General features: G+C 41.6%; 1 protein-coding gene across 1 annotated transcript; it reads left to right on the top strand.

Moving 5' to 3' along the window:
• Positions 1-18,220: 18,220 nt before the first annotated feature.
• Positions 18,221-22,699, top strand: LOC110487074 (metalloproteinase inhibitor 2). The gene is made up of 5 exons (XM_021558998.2): positions 18,221-18,572; positions 19,752-19,822; positions 20,416-20,518; positions 22,153-22,274; positions 22,427-22,699. Exons 1-5 carry the CDS (start codon positions 18,443-18,445, stop codon positions 22,553-22,555), a joined length of 555 nt encoding a protein of 184 aa, XP_021414673.2. The 5' UTR covers positions 18,221-18,442; the 3' UTR covers positions 22,556-22,699.
• Positions 22,700-26,271: the final 3,572 nt, after the last annotated feature.

Genomic DNA, 26,271 nt, shown 5'->3' with positions numbered 1-26,271 from the left:
CATTGACCAAATAAAGCCACTTAGCTTCTTTCTTCCTTGCTTTATAAGTCGGCTAATGTTGTCCTTCAGTGGAAAATGTTCTGTACATTTCAATAATTTAGCAGACGCTGTTATTTAGAGCCACTTTAAAAAAAAATATCACCTTACTGGACCCAAGTGGGAATAAAACCCACAACCCTGGTGTTGCCAGAACCCTGCTCTACCAACTGAGCCACGTGTCCAACCCTATTGACAAAACCCTTTGATTTATTGGCAATGGAGATGGTAAACTCGGCTGCTGTGGTCCACAGTGAAGGGTAGTGGTTTTTGTCATGACTCTTGTTCTGGAGGCCACACTGCATATGGGCACAGTCATAAAATCTGAATTTAAACAACTTAAACTCAACTTCTAATACATATGAATATTTAATGTATAACCAGTTATTTTTTGGGGTTCCTAAAATGTTTAACAAAAACCTTAAACTAAAATGGCTATAAGTATCAACCCACTTTGTTTAGGTAAGCCTAAATTAGTTAAGGAATAAAATGTGCCTTAAATCACAAGTTACATGGACTGAAATAATGGGGGTTGACATGATTTTTGAATGACTACCCATTTGTCTGTCCCCCATGAATCTGTAAGGTCCCTCAAAGACCAGGGAGCTTATTGAAAGCCTTCTAAAGGGCTACTTGGTAGATGGTTAACAAATCAGACTTCTCTTTAAACATGGTAAAGTTAATAAGGTATGAAACCACCCAGACATTATGCGTACCCACCATGGTATTGGGCAGCTGCTGACATTTAACTTATCTGGTTTAGAAATTAAACTCTGGTCATCTAATTGCAGAGAACATATACATTTTGGCCAGCTTTTTTTGTTAAGATTGTATTACAAGGTATGCTATATGTGTAAGATATGCCATGTTAGTATATGCAGCTGTAGGTTTTAAACCCCATTCTAGGCTGTTACATTTCTGTAAAGAGTTTGTCTATCGGGAGTGAGTTTCCGTTAAAATGATACCAGCGCTCTGCTTTAGACGTTCCATGCCCGACCCACACAACCTGTGATTTCCTTGAATCTGATTGGACAGAGGTGCCACCACAGGTCCCATAGTGGCGGGGCAATTATTTTTATCCTGATTGTAACAAAGTTCAGGTTTGCCCCCCCCCAACATTTTTTTTATTGTAATTTACACCAGATATGTGTTTTTGGAAGGTCAGTTGTATTAGTATGCTTGTCCCTGGAGAAAATTGGAGGCAAGTGCCATGTACAAGGGCACACAGACTGCTCAGTTATTCCAACCAGCAATATTTTGGTTACTGGCCACACTAACCACTAGGCCAGTGTTCCCAACTACACATTTGTTGTAGACTGTCAGGAAGTCCTGGATCCAGTTGCAGAGGGAGGTGTTTAGTCCCAGGGTCAGCTTAGTGATGAGCTTTGTGGGCACTATGGTGTTGAACACGGAGCTGTAGTCAATGAGCAGCATTCTCACAAATGTGTTCCTTTTGTCCAGGTGGAAAAGGGCAGTGTGGAGTGCGATTGCGTCATCTGTGGATCTGTTGGGGCGGTATGCGAAATGGAGTGGGTCTAGTGTAACCGGAATGATGCTGTTGATGTGAGCCATGACCAGCCTTTCAAATCACTTCATGGCTACTGATGTGAGTGCTACAGGGCGGTAATCATTTTGGCAGGTTACCTTCGCTTCCTTGGGCACAGGGATTTTGGTGGTCTGCTTGAAAGATGTAGGTATTACAGACTCAGTCAGGGAGAGATTGAAAATGTCAGTGAAGACACTTGCCAGTTGGTCAGCGCATGCTTTGAGTACACGTCCTGGTAATCCGTCTGGCCCCGCGGCTTTGTGAATGTTGACCTGTTTAAAGGTCTTGCTCACATCGGCTACCGAGAGCGTTATCACACAGTCGTCTGGAACAGCTGGTGCTCTCATGCATGCTTCGGGGTTGCTTGCATCGAAGCGAGCGTAAAAGGCATTTAGCTAGTCTGGTATAATTTCATAGAAGTGTCCGGATTAGTGTCCCGCTCCTTGAAAGTGGCAGCTCTAGCCTTTAGCTCGATGCGGATGTTGCCTGTAGTCCATGGCTTCTGGTTGGGATATGTACTTACTGTCACTGTGGAGACGACGTCGTCGATGCACTTATTGATGAAGCTGATGACTGAGGTGGTATACTCCTCAATGCCATTGGATGAATCCCGGAACATATTCCAGTCTGTGCTAGCAAAACTGTCCTGTAGCGTAGCGTCCGCGTCATCTGACCACTTCCGTATTGAGCGAGTCACTGGTACTTCCTGCTTTAGTTTTTGCTTGTAAGCAGGAATCAGGAAGATAGAATTATGGTAAGATTTTCCAAATGGAGGGAGAGCTTTGTATGTGTCTGTGTGTGGAGTAAAGGTGGTCTATAGTTTTTTTTCCCCCTCTCTGGTTGAACATGTGAAATGCTGGTAGAAATTTGTTAAAAACGGATTTAAGTTTGCCTGCATTGAAGTCCCTGGTCACTAGGAGCATCGGTTCTGGTCTACTGTGCTTCTCTGTGTAGTACTTACCCTCCTCTTAAAGCCCTCATGAACCATGTCTATCTAGTTCTACTGTGGTTCTCTGTATAGTACTTACCCTCCTCTTAAAGCCCTCATGAACCATGTCTATCTAGGTCTACTGTGTTTCTCTGTATAGTACTTACCCTCCTCTAAAAGCCCTCATGAACCATGTCTATCTAGGTCTACTGTGTTTCTCTGTATAGTACTTACCCTCCTCTAAAAGCCCTCATGAACCATGTCTATCTAGGTCTACTGTGGTTCTCTGTATAGTACTTACCCTCCTCTAAAAGCCCTCATGAACCATGTCTATCTAGTTCTACTGTGTGTCTCTCTATAGTACTTACCCTCCTCTAAAAGCCCTCATGAACCATGTCTATTATTCCTCCACTAGATGGGGTCATTCCTTCAATCATATTCAGTTGTAAATGCTACTTGTGGAGACTGAATTGGGTTAAACGGTATGAGTTCCTCTTTGGTCAAACTACTCTCTGACCTCTCTGAGACTTTACTCACTTTTTCGGGCAAGTGACCATAATCTTTTAGCAACCAATAAATACTGCTGACTTGGCCGATGGGGAAAGTGTATTTTAGACCTGAAAGTAAATCTCTGGATAGGATATGACATAGTGATTAATCAGTTTTAAAACTCCTGGCCCTATAGGGAGGATGAAAACTCTGTCAAACTGCAGCAACATTCAAATCAAAGTTTGTTTGGTTGTGTACATCGATGTGCAGCAAAATGCTTGTGTTTTCTAGCTCCAAAAGTGAAGTAATATCTATAAATTAAAAAACAACACACAAATAATCTAAAAAGTAAAACAATGAATAATTATCAGAACGAGCAATACCAGAGTCTGAAATATAGACAGTCTGGACAGTAAATGCATAGAAAAGGTGAGGAGAGCAGTAGCTATAGTAAAACCTTGTACTTGTTCATATGAATTATATTTTAAAAGGGGGTTCCGTTACACAGACAACTGTGATTAGACCATAGAACTAACAGGACTGAGCTTGCTTTAGGCAGGGTTGCATCATGTAGGCCCATGGATGGAAACAGCCAATGCCCCAAATCCTTAAATTCCATCCCTGTGTAGGCCTATATACATTTGTAATTAAGTGACAGGCTAGACTGTGTTAATGGACCTATGTCATCACTATTTGAATTTTGGATTAAAGAAGTTGATCACATTCACAATTTCTCATTAGACAAATACATTGTCTTAGGCTATAAATACATAACTTTCCCACTTTGTTTCCCCTGGCCAGATGCTTCTACACATGCATTCCTTGCTGTTTGGGTTTTCAGGTTGGGTTTCTGTACAGCACTTTGTGACATCAGCTGATGTAAGAAGGGCTTTATAAATACATTTCATTGATTGATTGATTGATGGGACAAGGCGTATAGAGGCTTACAGTTGATCAGACTGATACAGCAGGTCAGATCACTAACGTTTAGGTGTAGGCTGCTACAACATTGCTGTAAAGAGTTTTTGCTTGTGTCTTTCGGGAGTGAGTTATTTTCTGTTTGCTAAAATAATACCTTATGAAAGTGGAATGCACACTCTGCTTTCTATAGACTTGTGCCATGCCTGACCTGCGATTTCTGGGAATCTGATTGGACACAGAGGTGGCAGTGGCCATTTTGTCTCCTGATGGTAACCAGGTAACATTTTGGAACCTAGTTGTAGCAGGGGCCTTAACTCCTTAATCTTGTGAAAATTGGCCTGTATGGATTGAGAAACATTTTTATTTTTCCAACAGAACTATTAAAAGGATATGCAAGACATGGTAGCAATTGGAAAGGAACGCCAAAGGTGAGGACAAAACAGTTCACCTGACACAAGACTGAATCCAAACATTACACTGTTGAATTTATGTGCATTTGACTGCACTATTCACAGCATTTGTCAATAACGAAATCTGAAAATACTCTGTAAACATTCAGTAGCATAAATAAGAATATTCATTCACATTTTGGATTAGGTGCAAGAAAAGAAAGAATGATTACAAGGGTTTGAGTGAGAGGTCCCACTGGTGTCTCCAAGTGGCAACACAACTCTCCAAACTGTAGACCGTTCCTAAATCATTTCAATGCTCTATTATGACTCAAGAAAAGAGCCTTAAACTATAAGGCGCTTTTTTGAGCACTCCTAGCTTTGCCATTGAGGAACTGAATCAAGCACACTTGTAGTTTCCAATCCAAAAACATTCCATTATAAATCGCAATCTGGGTTAGGTATGTGTGCATCATTTGAAAGGTATTCTATTGACAACAAGGCAGTGTTAGCCCAGCTAGCACATAACATTCTGAGAACCATTTATTTCTTAGAGTTATAAATATTAAAATATTTATAATTTATTTGACAGACATGCATGCAGATAGAAAGATGTATCTGACGTTGTCTGGACAAAAATAGTACGGCATATCATACTATTTCTGGCCAGACAGCATCAGATACATGGGTCACATATAGTAAGACAGAGTGGCGCTGTTTTGCTCGCACAGATGTTTTCAATTTCAATTAAATTAAATTCAAGGGCTTTATTGGCATGGGAAACATGTGTTCACATTGCCAAAGCAAGTGATGTAGACAACATACAAAGTGAATATATAAAGTGAAAAACAACAAAAATTAACAGTAAACATTACACATACAGAGGTTTCAAAACAGTAAAGACATTACAAATGTCATATTATATATATATATATATATATATATATATATATATATATATATATAGTGTTTTAACAATGTACAAATGGTTAAAAGACACAAGATAAAATAAATGGTATGACATTTTCAGCAGAGAGGAAGAGTCGAAGCGAGAGGACACACTCTCACAAAAAGATCTGTGCAGAATGAGCCCAGTGCGTTTCTATGGGCATTAAATGCAGAACTAAGCTTGTCGCCTGCCTTTGCAACGACTCCTATTGTTAGGGCGGAGACATGAGCATCTCGTCATTATAACAGATATCTAGTTTCAGTACAGTTGCGAATTGGGAAGGAACGTTGGTGGGTGCACAGTGCACTGTTCGGATGCTGGGTTCCCCTAAATGAAATGTATTTTTTGCCAAAATTATATAATTGCTCCTGTCTAAATAAAATAATTGAAAATACTTCACCAGGGACTATGACGTAACCATAGAGTATCATTAGCTTATTTATTTTTTAAAGAAGCTCTGTATTGTTTCAAATTACAAGTGTGTAGGCCAGGCCTATTTTATTGGGAAGCCCGAAATTGTGTTAGCACGCGTGGCAATATAAATACTTGATTATTGAGTTGTGACTGTCAGTAAAAAGCAACTAAAATATGTGTGAAGATAACGTGTTTTGAGTATAATTTAAAATATTGAGATGGAGAAGGGGAGGGGTGTGGCGGGGAGGGGTGTGTGGCGAGGATATGGCGCGTTTCAGTCCAGAATGCATGCACTCAGTTCTCTAGAATGTGCTCAGCTCTCCCAACAATTCTTTCACATTCATTGTTTCATTGTGTGAATTGTTTGCCCTTTGTTAATTTTCATAAATTCCCATTACATATGTACCAGTAGGCCTAGTAATTGTACTGTTAATACCCATCGTTTGGTTACATAGATTTCTGTTAATGCAGGTATTAATTACATTCATTTACCGTTCTCACGTTCCGAGTGGAAACATTATTTGCAGAGTTCAACCTGCTACACTTTATTTCATAACCATCATTTACGAGTTTTGGCATTTTCCCATTTACCTTTGTTTGGAGTGCCCGATGTGTGCAATGAGCATGTGTCTGTCTGGTTTCTCTCTCCTGATAATGTCAGGTGAGCGCGCACCTGAGCGTGCATAAAGTAAGCCGAACTGACCTGCTGTGGGCAAATGTAGGAAAGTGCCCGTTAGGGGATATCGGATTTCTGATTGTCTTAACTCTTCACGTCCACCACGAATAAACTGAGCTTCTCAGTATTTGTTTCTTCACCTCACACAGTAGACCCGAGTCAACGAAGTCTGCTTTATTTTAAAACATCCATTACAAATAATAATAGTTCCTCACAATATTTGAAAAATCTTTCCAACACCTGACAATCACCAAGCCTCGATGTGAAAATATCATGATCTGATGATCCAGCCATGGATGATCCCATATATCCAGTGGAAACGAAATGTAAAAACATCCGAGCTCACTGGTTCGGGATACTCTGAAGGCTCAGAATAAGCCTACTCTAGTTGATACAATGTTGCAAGTTCACTAGCAACAGCTTCAGCCCAAACCCAGTTGATTGATTTGGTAGCCTACAATGTTGCACTTCACCAGCGATGGCTCAAGTCAAGACAGATAGAAAGGGGGGCAGAGAGGCAGAGAAGATAGATTAATGAGATTGAAAGAACCTGCATTTTCATCAGGATATTTTCTTCTGTTTTTATTTGTTGGGTTTAGGACTATGTATTTGACTTAGTTGAAGATGGAAGTTACTGTATAGGCCTAATTTAGCATTGGCCTAAAGGCTATCTCTGAGTTCCATGCGTTAATTTATTTAGCCACCAATGAATGGATCACGGTGTATCAATGTGTCCATATGGCAGGGGCTAGTACTCTTGCATTAGGTGAATTTTAATTCAGATTTTTATGATTAACCAAGTAAAAAACATTTAGAAAAACAAAAAGGTTATTATTTAAATGAAACTGTTCCATGAAATGCTGTTATGAAAATAATCAACTGGTCGGCAGATCGGTAGTAATAGTAGGATAAGTTGTAAGCTTCCCCAAAATTGAAACTCAGGAGCGGCCTATGGTCTTTACTCTTACACCCATTAAAAATGCGTGCCTGCATATAGAAATCAAATGCCTTTCCAACTGATTCCTTCTGGCGCTGGCCCTGCCACAACTTTATCCGAATGGTGCAGGATACCCAGCTAGCACGTTCTGAGAACCATATGTTTCTTAGGTGGGAATTTCAGTACTTCCGCATAACGTTTCCTTCGGGTTTGCTCATGGTTCTATGTAAAGTAATGTTCTCAAATTTTCCAGGGAACATTAAGAAACAACGTTCTTCTGTGGGAATTGCAGTACTTCAACATAACATTTTCGACAGGTTTCCTTGTGGTTCTTTATAAAGTCATGTTCTCAGCACATTAAGAAAACGTTCTATTAAAACCACAAGAAAACATTGGAAACGCTCAAAGAATGTTCTAAGAATGTTATTTAAAAACATATACATTCTGTTCTCAGCGTCAACAAAACGTAATCTATCCTGTGTGTGTGTTTAGTTTAGGTGTGTTGCCCGTACCACACCTGATCTTAATGAGTGCTTTCTTCCTTTGAAATGGGGTCTGTTTGAACGGACTAAAATGAACGTATGAGTTAAAAATACATGGCATGCTAGCTCCATCCTGGTGGTGCAATGGACAGCTGGAGCGGAGTTAGAGCGTTCTTAAATCTGACTGAAGCGCAGAGCAAGTTGCCCAAAGGCTGGAGCATCGGTCTTCTCGACCGCCTCCAATATTGCTCCATTACCACTCCAGTACCGCTCACTTCACCAGCTCAGGGCATGCCCGGCCCAGCATGCATTTGTAGGCTACTTGTGTGCTGCTTTAGCCCCTTGCTTTAGCTACTGTCATGGAGTTCACTTAATATTTTCATAAAGACACTGATAAAACACACAGATGTGAAATCAAGGTGACTTACAAAGATGAGGACCAAGAGAAAGAGAGGGAGTGCAGTGATGTAGTGTCCACAACTAAAGAATCATTGTGAAATCTGAAAAGACATCCCGAAAGCATGATGGTGTACTATGTGCACATTCTAACAGAAAGGAATGCGGTGGGTAGCTAGCTAAGTGTGTCATTATAGCAAAAATATTTATAAACTAAAAATAAGATCTCTTAAAAATGTATTTCATTTTTGTTCTATTATCTTTACTATAGGCTATAACTGATTTTGGCCCAATAAACCTGACATGTAAACCTGACAACTTCACGATACTGACGGACCTGACAGTTCAAGCGACCCTGAGGTCTTACGTGACTTAGCTTTGACTGATATTGATGTCTCCTCCTGTCAAGCGTCTCCTGCTAGTAAGAAGAAACTCATCCAGCTCATAGCTGAGTACCAGTCTATTTTTTCCAGGCACAAGTTGGATTGTGGAAAAGCTTCCGGATGTCTTCACCGCATTCAACTGAGTGATGAGAAACCCTTTCGGATGCCCTACCGACGCCTTTCACCAAATAATTATGAGAAGCTCAAACAAGCATTGAATGAGATTGAAGAACGTGATATCATAAGGAAGTCAAGTAGTGAGTTCGCCTCTCCCCTTGTCCTTGTATGGAAGAAGTCTGGAGACCTGAGACTCTGTACTGATTTTCGTTTGCTCAATGCTCGCACCATCAAAGACGCCCACCCACTCCCTCACTAGGCTGACGCGCTGGCTGCATTAGGTGGAAATGCCTTTTTCTCGACAATGGACCTCACCTCTGGCTACTACAATGTGGAAGTGCATGAGGATGACCGGAGATTCACAGCTTTTACGTCGCCATTTGGATTGTACGAATACAATCGAATGCCACAGGGGTTATGTAATAGTCCGGCAACCTTTATGAGGATGATGCTAAACATCTTTGGGGATCAGAACTTTCTTAGCCTGCTGTGTTACCTTGACGATGTCTTGGTCTATGCGGCCACTGAAGATCTGGCTATACAGCGCCTGGAAATGGTTTTTGAGCGTCTCAAGGCTCACAACCTGAAGTTGGCGCCAAAAAAGTGTAACTTTCTGCAGAGGTCTGTGAAGTTTCTGGGGCATATCATTAGTGTGGATGGTGTAGCTACAGACCCTGAGAAGGTGAGGGCCATTACAGGAGTAACAGAAGCTGATCTGATGAAAGATGGCACTGACATTCCATCTCAGAAGAAATTGAGGTCATTCCTTGGGATGGTGGTGTATTATCAACAGTTCATTGAAGGTTGCTCGACCATTGCAAAGCCTCTCTTTGGATTGACTACTGGACACAAGGCTCCACGCTGGAAAAAGAAGCGAAGCTCACCTGTCAGGAAGTTGACGGCTGCCGACTGGACAACAGAATGCAGACAGGCCTTATTCCAGCTAAAGCAAGCCTTACTGGACCAGGTTTTGTTGGCCCACCCCAACTTCGAAAAACCCTTTCTACTCTCGGTGGATGCATCCAGCAATGGCTTAGGTGCTGTGCTATCTCAGGTGCAGGAACCGGGAACTACAGCGAGACCTATAGCCTTCGCGAGCAAGTCCCTCAGTTATGCACAGTCGAGGTATCCTGCGCACAGGCTCAAGTTCTTTGCCATGAAATGGGCTATCTGTGACAAGTTCCACCACTGGCTACGGGGACAGCAGTTCACGGTATGGACGGATAATAATCCCTTGACATACATTCTGACCAAAGCAAAGCTTGATGCTTGTGAACAGAGATGGGTCGCCAAGCTGGCACCGTACGAGTTTGACATCAAGTACATCCCTGGAAAAATAAATGTTGTTGCAGATGCTTTGAGCAGAGAGCCCTTCGTACGACCCAGTGCACTCCATCGCCTGACAAGGGTTCCGTACGAGACCTTACTAGCTGAAGCCGACGCTGTGCGCACAGACAGAGTGCAAGATGTGTTTCGCTGGTCCAGCCACCCCTTTGACAAAGCCTCTGACTCCAACGAAGTGGTCATTAGCTGTCAGGCTACTGTTGACCCCCCATCTGGTGCTTTATCAAGACATGAAGTTGCAGCTGTTCTTCATTCACACAGGTGCTGGGTGGGGGAAGTGGGCTCACATGCACTGCTGTTGCCACAGCTCCCACAGGCTGTTATGCCATCAGAGCAGACCGATGTCGATGTTCTGCCACACGACCTACTGATGAGTAAGCAGCGTGATGACAACGTGATCAGCAAAGTCATCTTCTTTGTGGAGAGGGGGAGAAGACCATCCCGGAGAGAGCGTGCCCATGAGAGTGTTGAGATTTTGTGTCTTCTCAGAAGTTGGGACAAGTTGACCATGAAGATGGGTGTACAGTATCGTGTTTCGAAGAATGTGGTTACAAAGAGGAAAATGTATCTGTATGTGGTTCCAGCCTCCATGAAAGCAATGGTGTTGAAGGGTGTCCATGATGAAGCTGGCCACCAGGGCCAACAGAGAACAGTCTACCTGACAAGACAGAGGTTCTTCTGGCATGGCCTGGAGAGGGAGGTAAAAGCTTATGTGAAGTGCTGCAGGAGATGCGTGGTGAGCAAGACTCCTGATCCGGAAGCAAGAGCTCCTCTTGAGAGCATAATAACAACTGAGCCTCTTGAACTAGTGTGCATAGACTTCTGGTCTGCAGAAGATTCTTCAAACAAATCCTTGGATGTGCTCGTTGTTACTGACCACTTTACCAAATTGGCTCATGCCTTCTTGTGTCCGAACCAGTCTGCTAAGTCAGTAGCTCATCAGTTGTGGAACAACTATTTCTGTGTCTACGGGATGCCTCAACGTATACACTCAGACCAGGGAGCCAACTTTGAGAGCGCTTTAATAGCCGAACTGTTGAGTGTTGCAGGCGTTCAGAAGTCTCACACCACGCCGTACCATCCGATGGGGAACGGGTCCTGCGAAAGGATGAATAGGACTTTGGGAAATATGATCCGGGCCCTGCCAACGAGAGCAAAGCACAGATGGCCTCAGGCGCTGAAGTCCCTTACGTTTGCATACAATTGTACAATCCACGAGACCACAGGCTTTGCCCCTTTTCTGCTAATGTTTGGGAGGACGCCAAGACTGCCTGTTGACATAGTCTTTGGCTCTGTCATAGAGAACCCAGAAGTTGTCGACTATGACCAGTTTGTTCAGTCTTTGAGGAGAGATCTGAAAGAAGCCATGAATGCAGCACAGGCATCTGCAGCGAAGCAGTTGAAGAGGCATGCTGACCTTTATGACAGAAGAGTCAGAGGAGCACCAGTGGAGATTGGGGATTGAGTATTGCTGGCTAACAAGGGGGAGCGGGGAAAGCGGAAGCTCGCTGACCGTTGGGAGGATACTGTCTACCTTGTCACTGGATTGAATGCTGACAGTCACACTTTTAAGATTCAGAACAGCTCCACTGGACGGGAGAAGACGGTACATCGCAACCTAATAATGCCAGTCAACTTTCTTCCTCTTCCCCATGCTGCTGTTGAGGAGGGAACAGACATGTCTGGATTAACAGAGTCTGAGGACATGAATGACAGCCTTGTGGTCTCAGCTGCCATGGACACTGCAGTGGATGATGGTGCTGAGTACAGAACCAGAGTGTGGGTGTCAGAGTTGTCTTCTGAAGGAACAGGTGACACAAGCTTGGAGGGTGATGTGCGATGCTCAGGATATTCCACCTTTGGATTCCGTGGATGATATACTGCAGCTGGAAGGTCTGCCTCGATCAGAGAGTCTTCAAGAATCTGACCGAGACTGTAACAGTGTAGTGAGTGAGCTAATTGACCAGTCTGCTTACGATATCTGTACTGACCTACCAAACGCGGACCATTCCTTACCTGATCAGTTACGTACTGATTGTGTTGACGGACACACTATTGCAACAGTACACAACACTGTTACCCCTTATACAGTTGAAGGTAGTTGGGGTCATATTAGGTCAAGGGCAGGAAGGCTAGTTAAACCAGTGTCAAGACTGATTGAGATTATGAATCAGCAGAAAGTTAGCTCTTGAAGGTTAAATATGTGAATAGAGGGTCAATGGTATTGACATCTTTTATTTGTTTTGCTTTTACATCATTGTGACCATGATTAGAGGTTGCAGGATGGTAATGTGACGGATATGATAAAGTCTCTTATGGTGGTTTATTTTATTACTTGGATGTTTTAAAGTCACTGAGTGTACTTAACATGTGACAGGCATGTTTACCTATGAGGGCTAAGGGGTTTGATCAAGCGCTTTTCACTCTAATTCTCAAGGAGAATAGTCTAATGACTGGAATATTTAGTGACTGAATTAAAGCAGGGTCTGCATCCTTGATATACACAGCTTTACCTTTTAGTTTTCTCTATTAGGTAGTATATATATATATATATTTTTGTTTCTTCTTCTCTGGATTATTCTGTACATATTTTGAGTGTCTCTGTATCTGGTATGTTTGCACAGTGCCGTTTTGTATTTTGTTATTTTTCTTGGCAAGTGGAATTCAGTAGGGGGGAGTGTAACAGGGTTATATTGGTGATTCCACTTGCCACTTTATTGTTAAGCCAATGGGTTTTTGGTTTGAGTTTGTTTTGCCTTCACCTACTCAACATGGCATCTTATTGGCTGGTTTGCGTAGCTTGCTTACGAGGGGGGATGTTCCAGTTAGAATCGTCCCAGTGAACAAGCACCAAACCAGCGTGCGTGAGTGCAGAGTTGGATGGTGAGACGTGCATTGCATGACGTGCAATTTTGTGTCGTTCTTATCAGAATAAAGCTACATGACTGGTGCTACATGTTGGAGTTCCGTGTCGATGACTGATTGTACACAACGCAAGATGAGTACTGTTACACCCACAGCCATATGGCATAGCCAGATCAGGGCCTGACATAAGGACAACTCAGTATGCTATTCTGTTCTTCTGAAATATAAGCATGTGTGTAACTGATTGACTTACTAGAATTAAGGGTTTGAAAGGATAAACTATCTGGTTTTATGTGTTGATTTAGCTTACTTTAATATAAGTATTTTGATAGAACCTAATTTGACAGTTTAAGCCATAATTTAATGATTACCTTAAAATGTTACAATCGTGAGTGTGAGGGAACATTTTATTGTCTGCAGAGATAGCCTTGAATTGTACACAGCATCTCCTCTCACTCTATCCTGGTTTGTGCAGTTGACTGTGACCTCCTCCTCAGATCAATTAGCAGTATTCCCAGAACATTGCTCTGGGAATAAAAAAAAGCAGTATCTCAGTTTCAAGGTCTCAGCTTTGAGAGAAGAAGCCTTGTGAGGTGTCACTCAGTCACATGCAGGAACCAATGTTAATAATAAATAATGTAAATCATGCTTATATGACTTGTTTGTGTAGCATTATATTAGGACTGAAAGGGTACACCCTTGGCAGAGTTTTCATCAAGCTTGGACTGAGTTTTTGAACCTCTCCAGACATCATAATAAAGGGATTCATTTCATATTGACATCAGGTGTCCCTGGTGTTGAATTTCCACCACACCATGCAAATAAACTGATATCTCTAGCTTGAACAGACAGATTTTGATAGAGATTTGTGTATTATGCCAATTAGATTTCCGTGGGGCGTGGTCCTCGACTCTTACACTTAAGGTGTAGACTACTAAAAAATGTGTGCCACACCCGACCCATGTGACCTGTGATTTCCGTGAATCTGATTGGTCAAAGAGGTGGCACCACAGGTCCCTGAGTGGTGGGGACATTTTTTTTCTTCTGCTGTAAAGTTACCCCAGAGTTTTTTTTTACTGAATGCAACAACACTGTAAGGAATTTGAGTAGGCGTAGCCTAAAACTGACATTTCTAGTTCATCCCCATTGTTTAAGTGAAAGACGGACAGTTTATGACATTTTATGGTAGCCAGGCAAGTTGAGCCTGCTTTGTGGTTGTCCCATTAGGCAGAGGATTTTTTTAAACTAAATACAACCAAACTGTAAATAATTCCAGTAGGAGCTTCACAAAATATGTGTAACTTTTAGTCAGGGCGAGCAGAGTGCGAGCCACTTTATCCTGTTACTCCAGCTGAGATACACTATATAGCGGTAACTCACCTAGTCATGCTAGCTTCGCCCTCATGTGGGTGCTAACAAGGATGCTAAGTAGTGTTACGTATCAACAGCCATTGTCAACCAATCAAGTAGGGGTTGGAAGCTCTGGTGAGGTTCGATTGTTTACTCGCAAGCAATATCACCAAATATTTGCTTGATGATCAGCTTTGCCCAACTTTAGTCCCGCCCTGTTCAGCTCCCTCTCCCATGCTGCATCTCCCAGTGGTCCCTGGCAAGTCCATTTTGCACTGCTTTACTTTCATTGAAAATGAATGGGAAGCTGTTGTTTCACCATGTGATACAGTCTCTAGTGTACACGCCCTGTCAGACGTGAGCTGCACGTTGAAATCTTGAAATCACGCTCTGCAAAAGTTTGGATTATGTGTCCGATGTAGCAGGCCAGAAAAACAGATTCTCTGCTTCCTCCCTGTTGTTTAATTAAGAGACCGACAAAATCAAATCAAATCAAACTTTATTTGCCACATGTGCCGAATACAACAAGTGTAGACTTTACCGTGAAATGCTTACTTACAAGCCATTAACCAACAGTACAGTTAAAAAAAAAGAAAATATTTATCAAGTAGGCTAAAATAAAAAGTAATAATAAAAAGTAACACAATAAGAATAACAATAACGAGGCTATATACAGGGGGCACCGGTACCGAGTCAGTGTCCAGGGGTACAGGCTAGTTGAGGTAATCTGTACATGTAAGTGAAGTGACAAGTTATGGCATTTCTGCGTGTAAACAACTATCGGGTTAGTGACCATAATCTTCAGCAACCATAAAATACTGCTGATTTGGCTGATGGGAAAGTGCCTTTCAGACCTTAAAGTCAATCTCTGTGTGTAGGGTATGACACAGTGATGAATCAGTAGCAGAATGGTTTTATATGGGCTATGGTGGCCTTTTCTAATCAGGTCACACAGATTTAAACTCCTGGAAAAACTCCTGGCCCTTTAGGGAGAATGAAAACCCTGTCATACTGCAGCAACCTTTCTCATATGAATTATATTTTAAAACTGGAATAACAGGGGAGTTTCCCTTACACAGACACAGAGACAACTGTGAATAGACAATACAACTAACAGGACAGAGCTTGTTTTATGCAGTGTTGCATCATGTAGGCCCAGGGATAGAAATGGCCTGTGTCCAAAATCCTTCAATTCCATCCCTGTGTATTCATACCACTTATTCCACATTTTGTTGTGTTACAGTTTAAATTCTAAATTGATTACATTTATGTTTTTTCTTCACCCATCTACACAGACTACCCCATAGTGAAAATATATATATTTTGAAATCATTGCAAATTTATTGAAAATTAAGTACAGAAATATCTAATTTACATACGTTTTCACACCCCTGAGTCAATACTTTGTAGAAGCAACTTTGGCCACGATTAAAGCTGTGGGTATCTTTCGTTAAGTCTTTAAGAGCTTTCCACACCAGGATTGTACATAATTGACCTATTATTATTTTCAAAATTATTCAAGCTGTGTCAAATTTGTTGTTGATCATTGCTAGACCATTTTCAAGTTTTCTAGCAGATTTTCTAGCAGATTTAAGTCAAAGCTGTAACTCAGCCAATCAGGAACATGCACCGACTTCTTGGTAAGAAACTCCAGTGTAGATTTAGCCTTGTGTTTTAGGCTACTGTCCTCCTGAAAGGTGAATTAATCTCCCAGTGTCTGGTGGAAAGCGGACTGGAACAGGTTTATTTTTAGGATTTTTAAAATGTGGTTTATTTTTTATCCCGAAAACTCCTCAGTCCTTAATGATGACAAGCATACCCATAACATGATGCAGTCACCACTATGCTTGAAATTTTGTGGAGTGGTACTCAGTAATGTGTTGTATTGGATTTGCCCCAAACATAACACGTTGTATTCAGAACAAAAAGTTAATTGCTTTGCCACATTTTTAGCAGTATTATTTTAGTCCCTTATTACAAACGGGATGCATGTTTTGGAATATTTGTATTCTGTACAGACTTCCTTATTTTCACTCTGTCAATTAGGGTAGTATTGTGGAGTAACTACAATGTTGTTGATCCATCTTCAGTTTTCTCCTATCACAGCCATTAAACTTTGTTACTGTTTAAATGTCCCCACTGGCCTCATGGTGAAATCCCTGAGCGGTTTTCTTCCCCTCTGAATTAGGAAGGACGCCTGTAACTTTGTAGTGATGGGTGTATTGATACACCACCCAATGTATATTTAATAACTTCACCATGCTCAAAGGGATATTCAATGTCTGCTTTTTCTCCCATCTACCAATAGGTGCCCTTCTTTGCGATTCATTGGAATTACTCCCTGGTCTTTGTGGTTGAATCTGTGTTTGAAATTCACTTTTCGACTGTGGGAACTTACATATAATTGTATGTGAGGGTTACAGAGATGAGGTAGTCATTAAAAATTCATGTTAAACACTATTTTTGCACACAAAGTGAGTCCACGCAACTGATTATCTGACTTGTTAAGCACATTTTTACTCTTTAACTCAGGTTTGTTAGCTGTGCCCAGTAATTGTCCACACCTGATCTTAATGAGTGCTTGTTTCCTTGGAAATGGGTGTGTTTGAATAGACTCACATTAACAGCTTCATATGACTTAGCATGCTAGCTCCATCCTGGTGGGACAGTGGACTATTTCCATGGATAGAGAACAGAAGATTCAACGACAAAAAATGAATTCCAAAGCAAATGAATTTCCATGTGTCCTGTCTGTGCTTAGAGTTGGAAACAGTCAACCCAAACTAAGCTAGCAGTATTATTAAAAGTCTTATGTGAAACATGTTCTCAGAATGTTTTTGAATTATCTTCAAATAATAGAACATTAATAAAACTACCCAGGAAAACTTTCAGGGAACCATAGTAAAACATTTTCAGAACCTCTGTACAACCTAAAAATAAACGTTCCCAGAACAGGTGAAGTTCACACTTCAGTTCTCAGAATGTTTAAAAAACAATACGTTTTACCAGTTAGGAAACTGAGGGCTTTGTTCCCAGAACCAATGGGAAAACAAAAACCTGCATTCCCACAACTTCCAAGGAACCAAATGTGCTTGCTGGGAGGCTTTCAAAAGGCACTTCAAACAGATTCTAATTTTGGTGCGCATAGAATGATGTCATTCAAATGTATGTTCCGCGGCAATTTTTCTTCACAATATGATGCAGATAGGCTCATTCTGTTCAAGACAACCCAGGCTATAACGTATGTCATCCTTGTAACTGAGGATAAAAAATAGAGATCATTAACATGAGTTTTCAAACACAGAAATGTGTGTGGTTAGCTTGTATGACATCAAAGTGGAATTTATTATAATCCTTAATGTCACATCTTTCATAACACATCGACTCATTTAATGCAATTCCCCCACTCAAACAACAACAGATGTGGAAAAGTAGCCCAATTATCTGTAGGGAATGTGTTATCTTCTTGCTTCTTGTGGTGCTCAAGTTTATAATGGCTGTCCGCCAAAACCGGCTGCCATTTTCATCTCATATATGGGATGACAGGGGCAAGTGAACTGAGCAGTTGGGCAAGTTGAGCCTGCTCTAAAATTTCCCCAGGTGTTTTTTTATATTTTTTTACTGAAAACAACAAAACTTTAAAGAATTCCAGTAGGCTTAGCCTATTTTTATATCGAACCTCTATTTAACTAGACAAATCAGTTGAGAACAAATTATTATTTACAATGACGGCATTCCCCGTCCAAACCCCAGTCCAATTGTGTGCCACCCTATGAGACTCCCAATCACGGCCAGATTGTGATACAGCCTGGAATCGAACCAGGGTCTGTAGTGACACCTCTAGCACTGAGATGTACAAAGAGAGAACAGTGTAGAATGCCCCCCCCCCCCCAAAACGGATCTTTCAGTTTCATCGTCAATTTATGGCAACTGGGCATGTTGAGCCTGTGGTTGAGCCATTAGTCAGAGGATTCTTTTTAATTGAATGGTTGCGGTTCTGGAGTAATAGAATGTTCAGCCTACCACCGGCTGGGTTCTGACTGGGGGAGGAGCTCACAGCCTGCAATAAATAGCGGATGATTACGTTGAGGGGAAAATACTTGTAAGAGTTATCCGTCGGTCTGGGAACAGTCCGAAGGGAAATACGTTCTTTTGTAATTTACGCCTCACCTTTACTCGGCTCCTTTTGTGATATTTGGTTAACAGTAATTCGTTTCCAAATGACTCGGTATGTAAGCAGTTGTTTCATTACTCTGTTCGTGCTGTTCCTGTGGCGGGTCGAAGACATCGCAGATGCTTGCAAATGCTCCCCTCCGCATCCCCAAAAGGCTTTTTGCGATGCAGAAATCGGTAAGGCAATTTTGACATTTTACTTTTCAGCCTTCACACGTTGAGAGCTATTAATACGCATCATGCACACATTTGATGTATTGTCTGTGGTCGTAGTAGAAATAATTAGGACATGATCATTAAGCCTATTTACATCTTCACACAATTATATACAAAATAAAATAGGCTATCAACCTTGTTCCTGGAGAGCTATGCTCCTGTAAATGTTAAATCCAAACCTATTTGTAGTGAACCTGAGTCAGTTTATCAACCAGCCAATTATTAGAATCAGGTGCGCTAGATTAGGGATGGCGCAAAAACCTACAGGACTGCAGCTCTCCAGGAACAGGGTTGAGAGCCCTGCGTTGCTTTAGGAACTAAGTGTCACTACACATTATTTGATGTCCTTAATGTTTTGTAAACACATCTGCTCTTTCCATGACATGGACTGGCCAGGTGTAAACTATGATCCCTTATTGATGTCACTTGTTAAATCCCCTTCAATCAGTGTAGATTAAGGAGACAGGTTAAATAAGGCTGTATAAGCCTAGAGACAATTGAGACATGGTTTGTGGGTAAGGGTAACTGGGTAAGAACAAAGATTGAAGCGCTGTTAAATGGGGCAATGATAGTATATGCCAGGCGCACCTGTTTGTGTGAAGAACTACAACGCTGCTGGGTTTTTCACACTGATCAGCTTCCTGTGTGTATCAAGAATGGTCCACCACCCAAAGGACATTCAGCCGACTTGACACAATTGTGGGAAGCATTGGAGTCAACATGGGCCAGCATCACTATGGAATGCTTTCGACACTTGAGTCCATGTGCCAATGACTTGAGGTTCTGTTCTATGGACTAGTCTTATAGCAGCAGCTACTGTACAGCATCTTCCTACCTGAACCAATCATCTACAGAGGGTTATGTTTAAACTGGGTGTGTCAAATTAAAAGCAGAAGACCAGAACTAGGAATGTAGGACCAGGAGGGAAATGGACTCCGTCATCTGTTTTGATGTTAACCTAGCCAAAATGTTACACCCAGTCTTAACTTATGCACAAACATTCTGAACCGACTATTGGGTCTGTAAAGCGTTCTACACTGTTCTCTCTGCTCCATAGCACCCTTACACCATCAGTGTGACTGACCAGTGTACCAGAATAGATTTCAATAATGTTAGATAAACCATGTCTCCCTCTTCTAGTGATCAGGGCGAAGGTGGTTGGAAAGAAAGCGTTGTTTAACGCCATCAAGTATGACATCCAACAGATCAAGGTATGATCAGCCTTTCTATTAAGTGGTTGTTGTTCCTTCCTGCATTGACACATTGAAGCCCCCTGAACCCCAGTCTAACAGCTGGGCCCAGTTCTCTCTCTTCCCCTTGGCTCCAGCCCTTCAATGTCTACAGATCTGGATAGGTATAAGCAGTGTCGTTGTGGAACTTCCACCATATGAAATTAGCATACTTCTATAAAAAGCCTCTCCCTAAAGTGTTGACGTTCCTGTTGGTCCAAGTCTATGGTGACATCCTCTATATGAACTCAGCTGCCACTTCATTAAATCTATCACTACAATCTCTAACAGATAGTTAGTTGGCCCTCTGATGTCACAGGTTGCTTCATTTCTATATTTGAATTTATAAAGCCATTTAACTTCCACTGTGCCTTACATCATTATTAACCTTTAGTCATGAGCTAGCTGTCCTTGAGGCTGGGTGTGGTAACTGGAATTAATGATCGCTTGCACCTTACAGATCTGTGAATATCAAAGGGTGAAGACTGACAGTGCCTGAGAGCTGTAGTCGGTGAGGTTCCAAATGATATATGTGGATGTTTGACAGATCCTCTGTTCTCCTTGTGATTGGCTAGATGTTCAAATGCCCAGACCGGGTTATCCACGCCATCTTCACTGCACCATCCCCAGCTGCATGCGGTGTGACTCTGGACCTCAACAAGGGGTATCTCTTCACAGGTGAGGTTCTCACTACGTTACCCACGTTCTGTTGCTAACACTGGTTAACCCTATCAGTCCTCAGACTCCAGCACAAATCAGCTTTTCATTTATCTGCATGTCCAGCCCTTAGATTTCACCTCAAGTGTTTTAGCACTTTTATTTTCAGGACAACCAGGGCTACAAGTAAACCACAAAACAATTTGATGTGGACTTTGGCATTAATGAGTTTCATTGACAAATGTTAACATGAGGTCTGCCAAAGCTTGATATTATTTTTAATTAACTTTCTTTAACTAAGCAAGTCAGTTAAGAACACATTCTTATTTTTAATGACGGCCCCTTCAAGGGAAGAACGACAGATTTTTACCTTGTCACCTCGGGGATTCGATCTTGCAACCTTTCAGTTACTAGTCCAACACTTTAACCACTAGGTTACTTACAGCACTCATAAATGTTTATCTTCTCTTTAGAAGAACCCCTTACCTTCTGTCTCTTACCTTGTGCACATCATATAGAATAACATGTTACATGTTCATGATTCTTAGCTTTTCATTAATCTACTGAACATAAATATCAATGCCACAGCTTTTAAAAATGTAGCCTTGTTACAATTCATATAAGGAAATCAGTAAATTTAAATATGTTTATTAGGCCCTAATCTATGGATTTCACATGACTGGGAATACAGATTTGAAACTGTTGGTCATAGATACGGTACCTTAAAAAAAGGTCATGGATCAGAGCCAGTATCTGGTGTGACCAACATTTGCCTCATGCAGCTCAACACATCACCTACGTGTAATTTAGGCTGCTTGTGGCATGTTCAGCTCGACGTTGCTGGATATTGGCTGGAACACTTCGAACCAGTGCATCCCAAATATGCTCAATGGGTGACATGTGTGAGTATGCAGGCCATAGAAGTTCTTCCAGGAATTATGGGGAGATCGTTGCGACATGGGGCCATGCATTATAATGCTGCAACATGAGGTGATAGTGGCGAATGAAGGGCAAATTTTCTAAAACAGGTGGCTTATGGTAGAGAATTTAATGTTAATTTATCTGGCAACAGCTCTGGACTTCCCTGCAGTCAGCATGCCAATTGCATGCTCCCTCAACTTGAGCCATCTGTGGCACTGTGACAACTGCACATTTTAGTGTTTTTTTATTGTCCCCAGCACAAGGTGCACATGTGTAATGATTCTGTTTAATCAGCTTCTTGATATGCCATGCCTGTGAAGTGGATGGATTATCTTGGGAAAGGGGAAATGCTCACTAACATGGATGTAAACAAATCTGTGCACAACTTGAGAGAAATTAGCTTTCTTGTGAAATTTCGCCAGTCTCTTATTTCGGCCGTTGAAACATGGGACCAACACTATAAACTCAGCAAAAAAAGAGATGTCCCTTTTTCAGGACCCTGTCTTTCAAAGATAATTAGTAAAAATCAAAATAACTTCAGATCTTCTTTGTAATGGGTTTACACTGTTTCCCACGCTTGTTCAATGAACCGTAAACAATTAATGAACGTGCACCTGTGGAACGGTCGTTAAGACAATAACAGCTTATTGACTGTAGGTAATTAAGGTCACAGTTATGAAAACGTGGGGCACTTTCCCCATGGTACATTGACTCACTATCTCCTCTGTCTGTAGGCAAGCTGGAGACTGGAAGGATGTATGTAACACTGTGTGGCTATAATCCGCCCTGGGAGGACTTGAGTGCTGCACAAAAGAACAGCTTGACTCGCCGCTACCAAAGCGGCTGTGATTGCGAGGTGTGTGATGGAATTAGTCATATTACTGTACACCAATATTTACACAGCACATTTTCTAAAAGGGAGTATATTACTCTGGTCACATTGGCAAAACACATGAGCTAGAGTATTGGTATAATAATCAGTGATCTTGGTCTCCCTCTGCTACACAGATCATCCACTGCACTTCGCTCCCCTGTCCGATCAGCACCACAGATGCATGTCTGTGGATGGACTGGGGGACAAACAATAGCCAAAACCTTGCCTGTATCAAGAGTAATGGTTCTTGTGCTTGGAAGTAGTTCCTAGATATTGGGGACTCTACAGGCTATACTCTACAGGCCATCCGCTTAGTGACTCCAGATGACAAAGCTGCCAATGTGTAGTTTTAAATTAACCAACATGTCTTGCTGGTCACTTCTTGTAAAATAAACAAATCAAATGCAGTGTTAATGTCTTCTGCCATTCATTTTTTTAAATTGATGTTAAATTTAACTGGAACCAAAGCTGTTATCAACCCCAAATTGTCATCAGTGTTGTCCGATATGGTTATTTGAAAATGGAACAGTATTCCTGAAGCATCAAGCAGGGCGTCATGTAGAATGTTCAGATATGTTCTATACATAAAGAACAAATTGTCTTCTCTGACATGAAAGTAGTCATGTAGGCTCTAATGGCGTTTCTATCTGGAACATTCTACATTTGTCTACTGATTGTGGCCCTTTAGTAGTTTGGGTCTAAACCAGGGCTTTATCTATGTAATGATGTTGACCATTAAACAACTGACTTGTTCTGTAATATTCTTTAGTGGGATAAATAGTTTATTTCTGTCATTTCGCAGACCATCAGACCAGGGAGCATTTTGAAAGCCTTCTGAAGAAGAGCAGTAATTGGTCGATGTGGAACAAATCAGACATTGATTCTCATAAGAATGGTAAAGTTAATAACTAGGTATGAAACCACCCAGATGTGTACCCACCATGGTATTGGGCATCTGCTGACATTTGAACTAACCTGGTTTAGAAGACAAACTTGCATGTAATTGCAGAGAACATTGTATACATTTTGGCCAGCTTTTTTTTGATCAGATGGTATTGCAAGGTATGCTGTGTTGGCATATGCAGCTGTAGGTTTTAAACCCCCATTCGAGGCTGTTATATTTCTGTAAAGAGTTTGCTTGGCTATCTGGAATGGGTTATTTTCTGTTAAAATAATAGCTTTCTATAGACTATGCCCGACCTTTGATTTCCGTGAATCTGATTGGTCACAAGTCCCAGAGTGGTGGGCAATTTGTTTTCTCCTGATTGTAACAAAGTTCAGCTTTTCCCCACATGTTTAATTTTCACCAGATGGGTGCAGTGAAATGTGTTTTTAGAAGGTCAGTTAAATTAATGTTTGTCTCTGGAGCAAATTGGAGGTAAGTGTCATGTGCAAGGGCACACAGACTGCTCAGTTATTCCAACCAGTGACCTTTGGGTTACTGGCCACTAACCACTAGGCCAGTGTTCTTGGTCCTGGAGGACCCCCAACAGTGCACATTCTAGATGTATCCCTGGACAATCAGCTCATTGAGGGCTTGATGACAGGTTGACATATTAAATCAGGGTTGCTTGTCCAGGATTAAAATACAAATGTGTACTGTTTGGGGTACTCGAACCAGAGTTGGGAAAACACTGCACTAGGCTACCCAGAGTTGGAAAACACTGCACTAGGCTACCCGTGGCCCCGCTGCCTTCAGCGCCATCGCCCCATGCTTGCATTGTAGGCTGCCTCGTCACTGTTTGTAATCAGGCCTACCTCTGTTGTGTAGTCAGCTAATTTGATTGAGTTGGAGTCGTGCTTGACCGCTCCGTCCTGGATGAACGTTGTCTAGAAAGCAGACTATGAACTTCATTGAATTACATGTTGGGCAGAGATTTGAGTACAGGTATAATTACATCAACTTTTCAAAGCGTGGGGAGTGCTTTCAGATTTGTCACTTGAAGCATGCGCAAAACCATAAACGCATGCATGGGTTCCGCAAGTATGTTTGCCGATTTATACTGTCATTTGCACATGGCTACAGAAGCCTATAGCTTCGGTCTCCATCTAATTTGTTAAAACCTCTAAGGATCTGCCCCTTTTTATTCAATTTTCGCCTAAAATGACATACCCAAATCTAACTGCCTGTAGCTCAGTACCTGAAGCAAGCAAATGCATATTCTTGATACCATTTGAAAGGAAACACACGTTTTTGAAATGTGAAATGCATGTTATATTCTCCTACATTAGATCTGGTAAAAGATAATACAAAAAGTATGTACAAAAAATATATATTTGAAATGCAAGAGAGGCCATAATGTATTATTCCAGCCCAGGTGCAGTTTAGATTTTGGCCACTAGATGGCAGCAGTGTATGTGCAAAGTTTTAGACTGATCCAATGAACCATTGCATTTATGCTATAAAATGTATATCAAGACTGCTCAAATGTACCTAATTGGTTTAACTTTTCAAGTACAAAACTGTTTACTCTTCAAACAATACCATGGTATTATTTTGCTGTAATAGCTACTGTAAATTGGACAGCGCAGTTAGATTAACAATAATTTTAAGCTTTCTGCCAATATCAGATATGTCTATGTCCTGGGAAATGTTTGTTACTTATAACCTCATGCTAATCACATTAGCCTACGTTAGCTCAAACGTCCCGCGGGAGGGACAATGATCCCGTAGCGGTTTTAAAAGGCCAACATTTCATAAACTTCACTTTGGAGAAGGTGATATGCTTCAGTTTGCTGCCTTATTACTGGTTTCAAATTGGTCTCGAGCAATCATAAGGCAAAATAGATCTTAAACATTTGTCATTTATATTTACAATTCCCTTATTCATATAACTTTCTCATTTACCTATTGTACACGTCATCTTCCAATCTTTCAGGATTTTTATTTCCCAATATTTGTGTAAAGGACCTCAACCCTATTTATTCCGGCTGACAGTTTCCTAACCCTAAATAATATATAGAAGATCAGAAGAGTACTGTCTAGTGCCGCGTTCACGTGCTAGTCGGAATTAGGAATCTTCTGACTTGATAACTGGTTGAACACGGCACAAGTACACTGCATTTGGGAAGTTATGACTTTTTCTACATTTTGTTACATTACAGCCTTACTCTTACTCCTTCCTCAATCTGCAGATCCTTTCAAGCTCTTGTCAGGTTGGATGGGGAGCGTCGCTGCACAGCTATTTTCAGGTTTCTCCAGAGATGTTCGATCGGGTTCAAGTCCAGGCTCTGGCTGGGCCACTCAAGGACATTGAGACTTGTCCCGAAGTCCTGCGTTGTCTTGGCTGTATGCTTAGGGTCGTTGTCCTGTTGGAAGGTGAACCTTCGCCCAAGTCAGGTCCTGAGCAGGTTTTCATTAAGGATCTTTCTGTACTTTGCTCAGTTGATCTTTCGCTAGATTCCGACTAGTCTCCCATTCCCACAGCATGCTACACTGTACGTATGGTGCCAGAATTCCTCCAGATGTGACACTTGGCATTTAGGGCAAAAAGTAAATATTGGTTTCATGTGCCTTTAGGTAAACTTCCAGCGGGCTATAATCTGCCTTTTACAGAGTGGATTCGGTCTGGCCACTCCCATTGTCTAATTGGAGTGCTGCTGAGATTCTGGTCCTTCTCCACAGAGGAGCTCTGGCAGTGACCATCGAGGTCTTGGTCACCTCCCTGAGCAAGGCCCTTCTCCCCCAATTGTCCAGTTTGGCCAGGCGGCCAGCTCTGAAGAATCTTGGTGGTTCCAGACTTCCAGTGAGGGAGGTTGTGTTCTTGGGGACCATTGAGCCTGCAGACATTTTTTGGTAACCTTCCCCACAGCTGTGCCTAAATCCTTTGAGCTCGGACAATTCCAACCTCATGTCTTGTTTTTGTGCCGTCAACTGTGGGATGTTGTGCCTTTCCAAATCAATTTACCAGAGGTGGAATCCAATGAAGTTGTAAAATGATCCAAGACAGGATGCACCCAAGCTCAATTTTGATCTCAT

Source organism: Oncorhynchus mykiss, chromosome 12 (assembly GCF_013265735.2).
Source record: "Oncorhynchus mykiss isolate Arlee chromosome 12, USDA_OmykA_1.1, whole genome shotgun sequence".
In the NCBI taxonomy this organism is placed as follows: Eukaryota; Metazoa; Chordata; class Actinopteri; order Salmoniformes; family Salmonidae; genus Oncorhynchus; species Oncorhynchus mykiss.
Note: the sequence above shows the minus strand (reverse complement) of the source record. Positions and strands in the feature narration are given on the sequence as shown.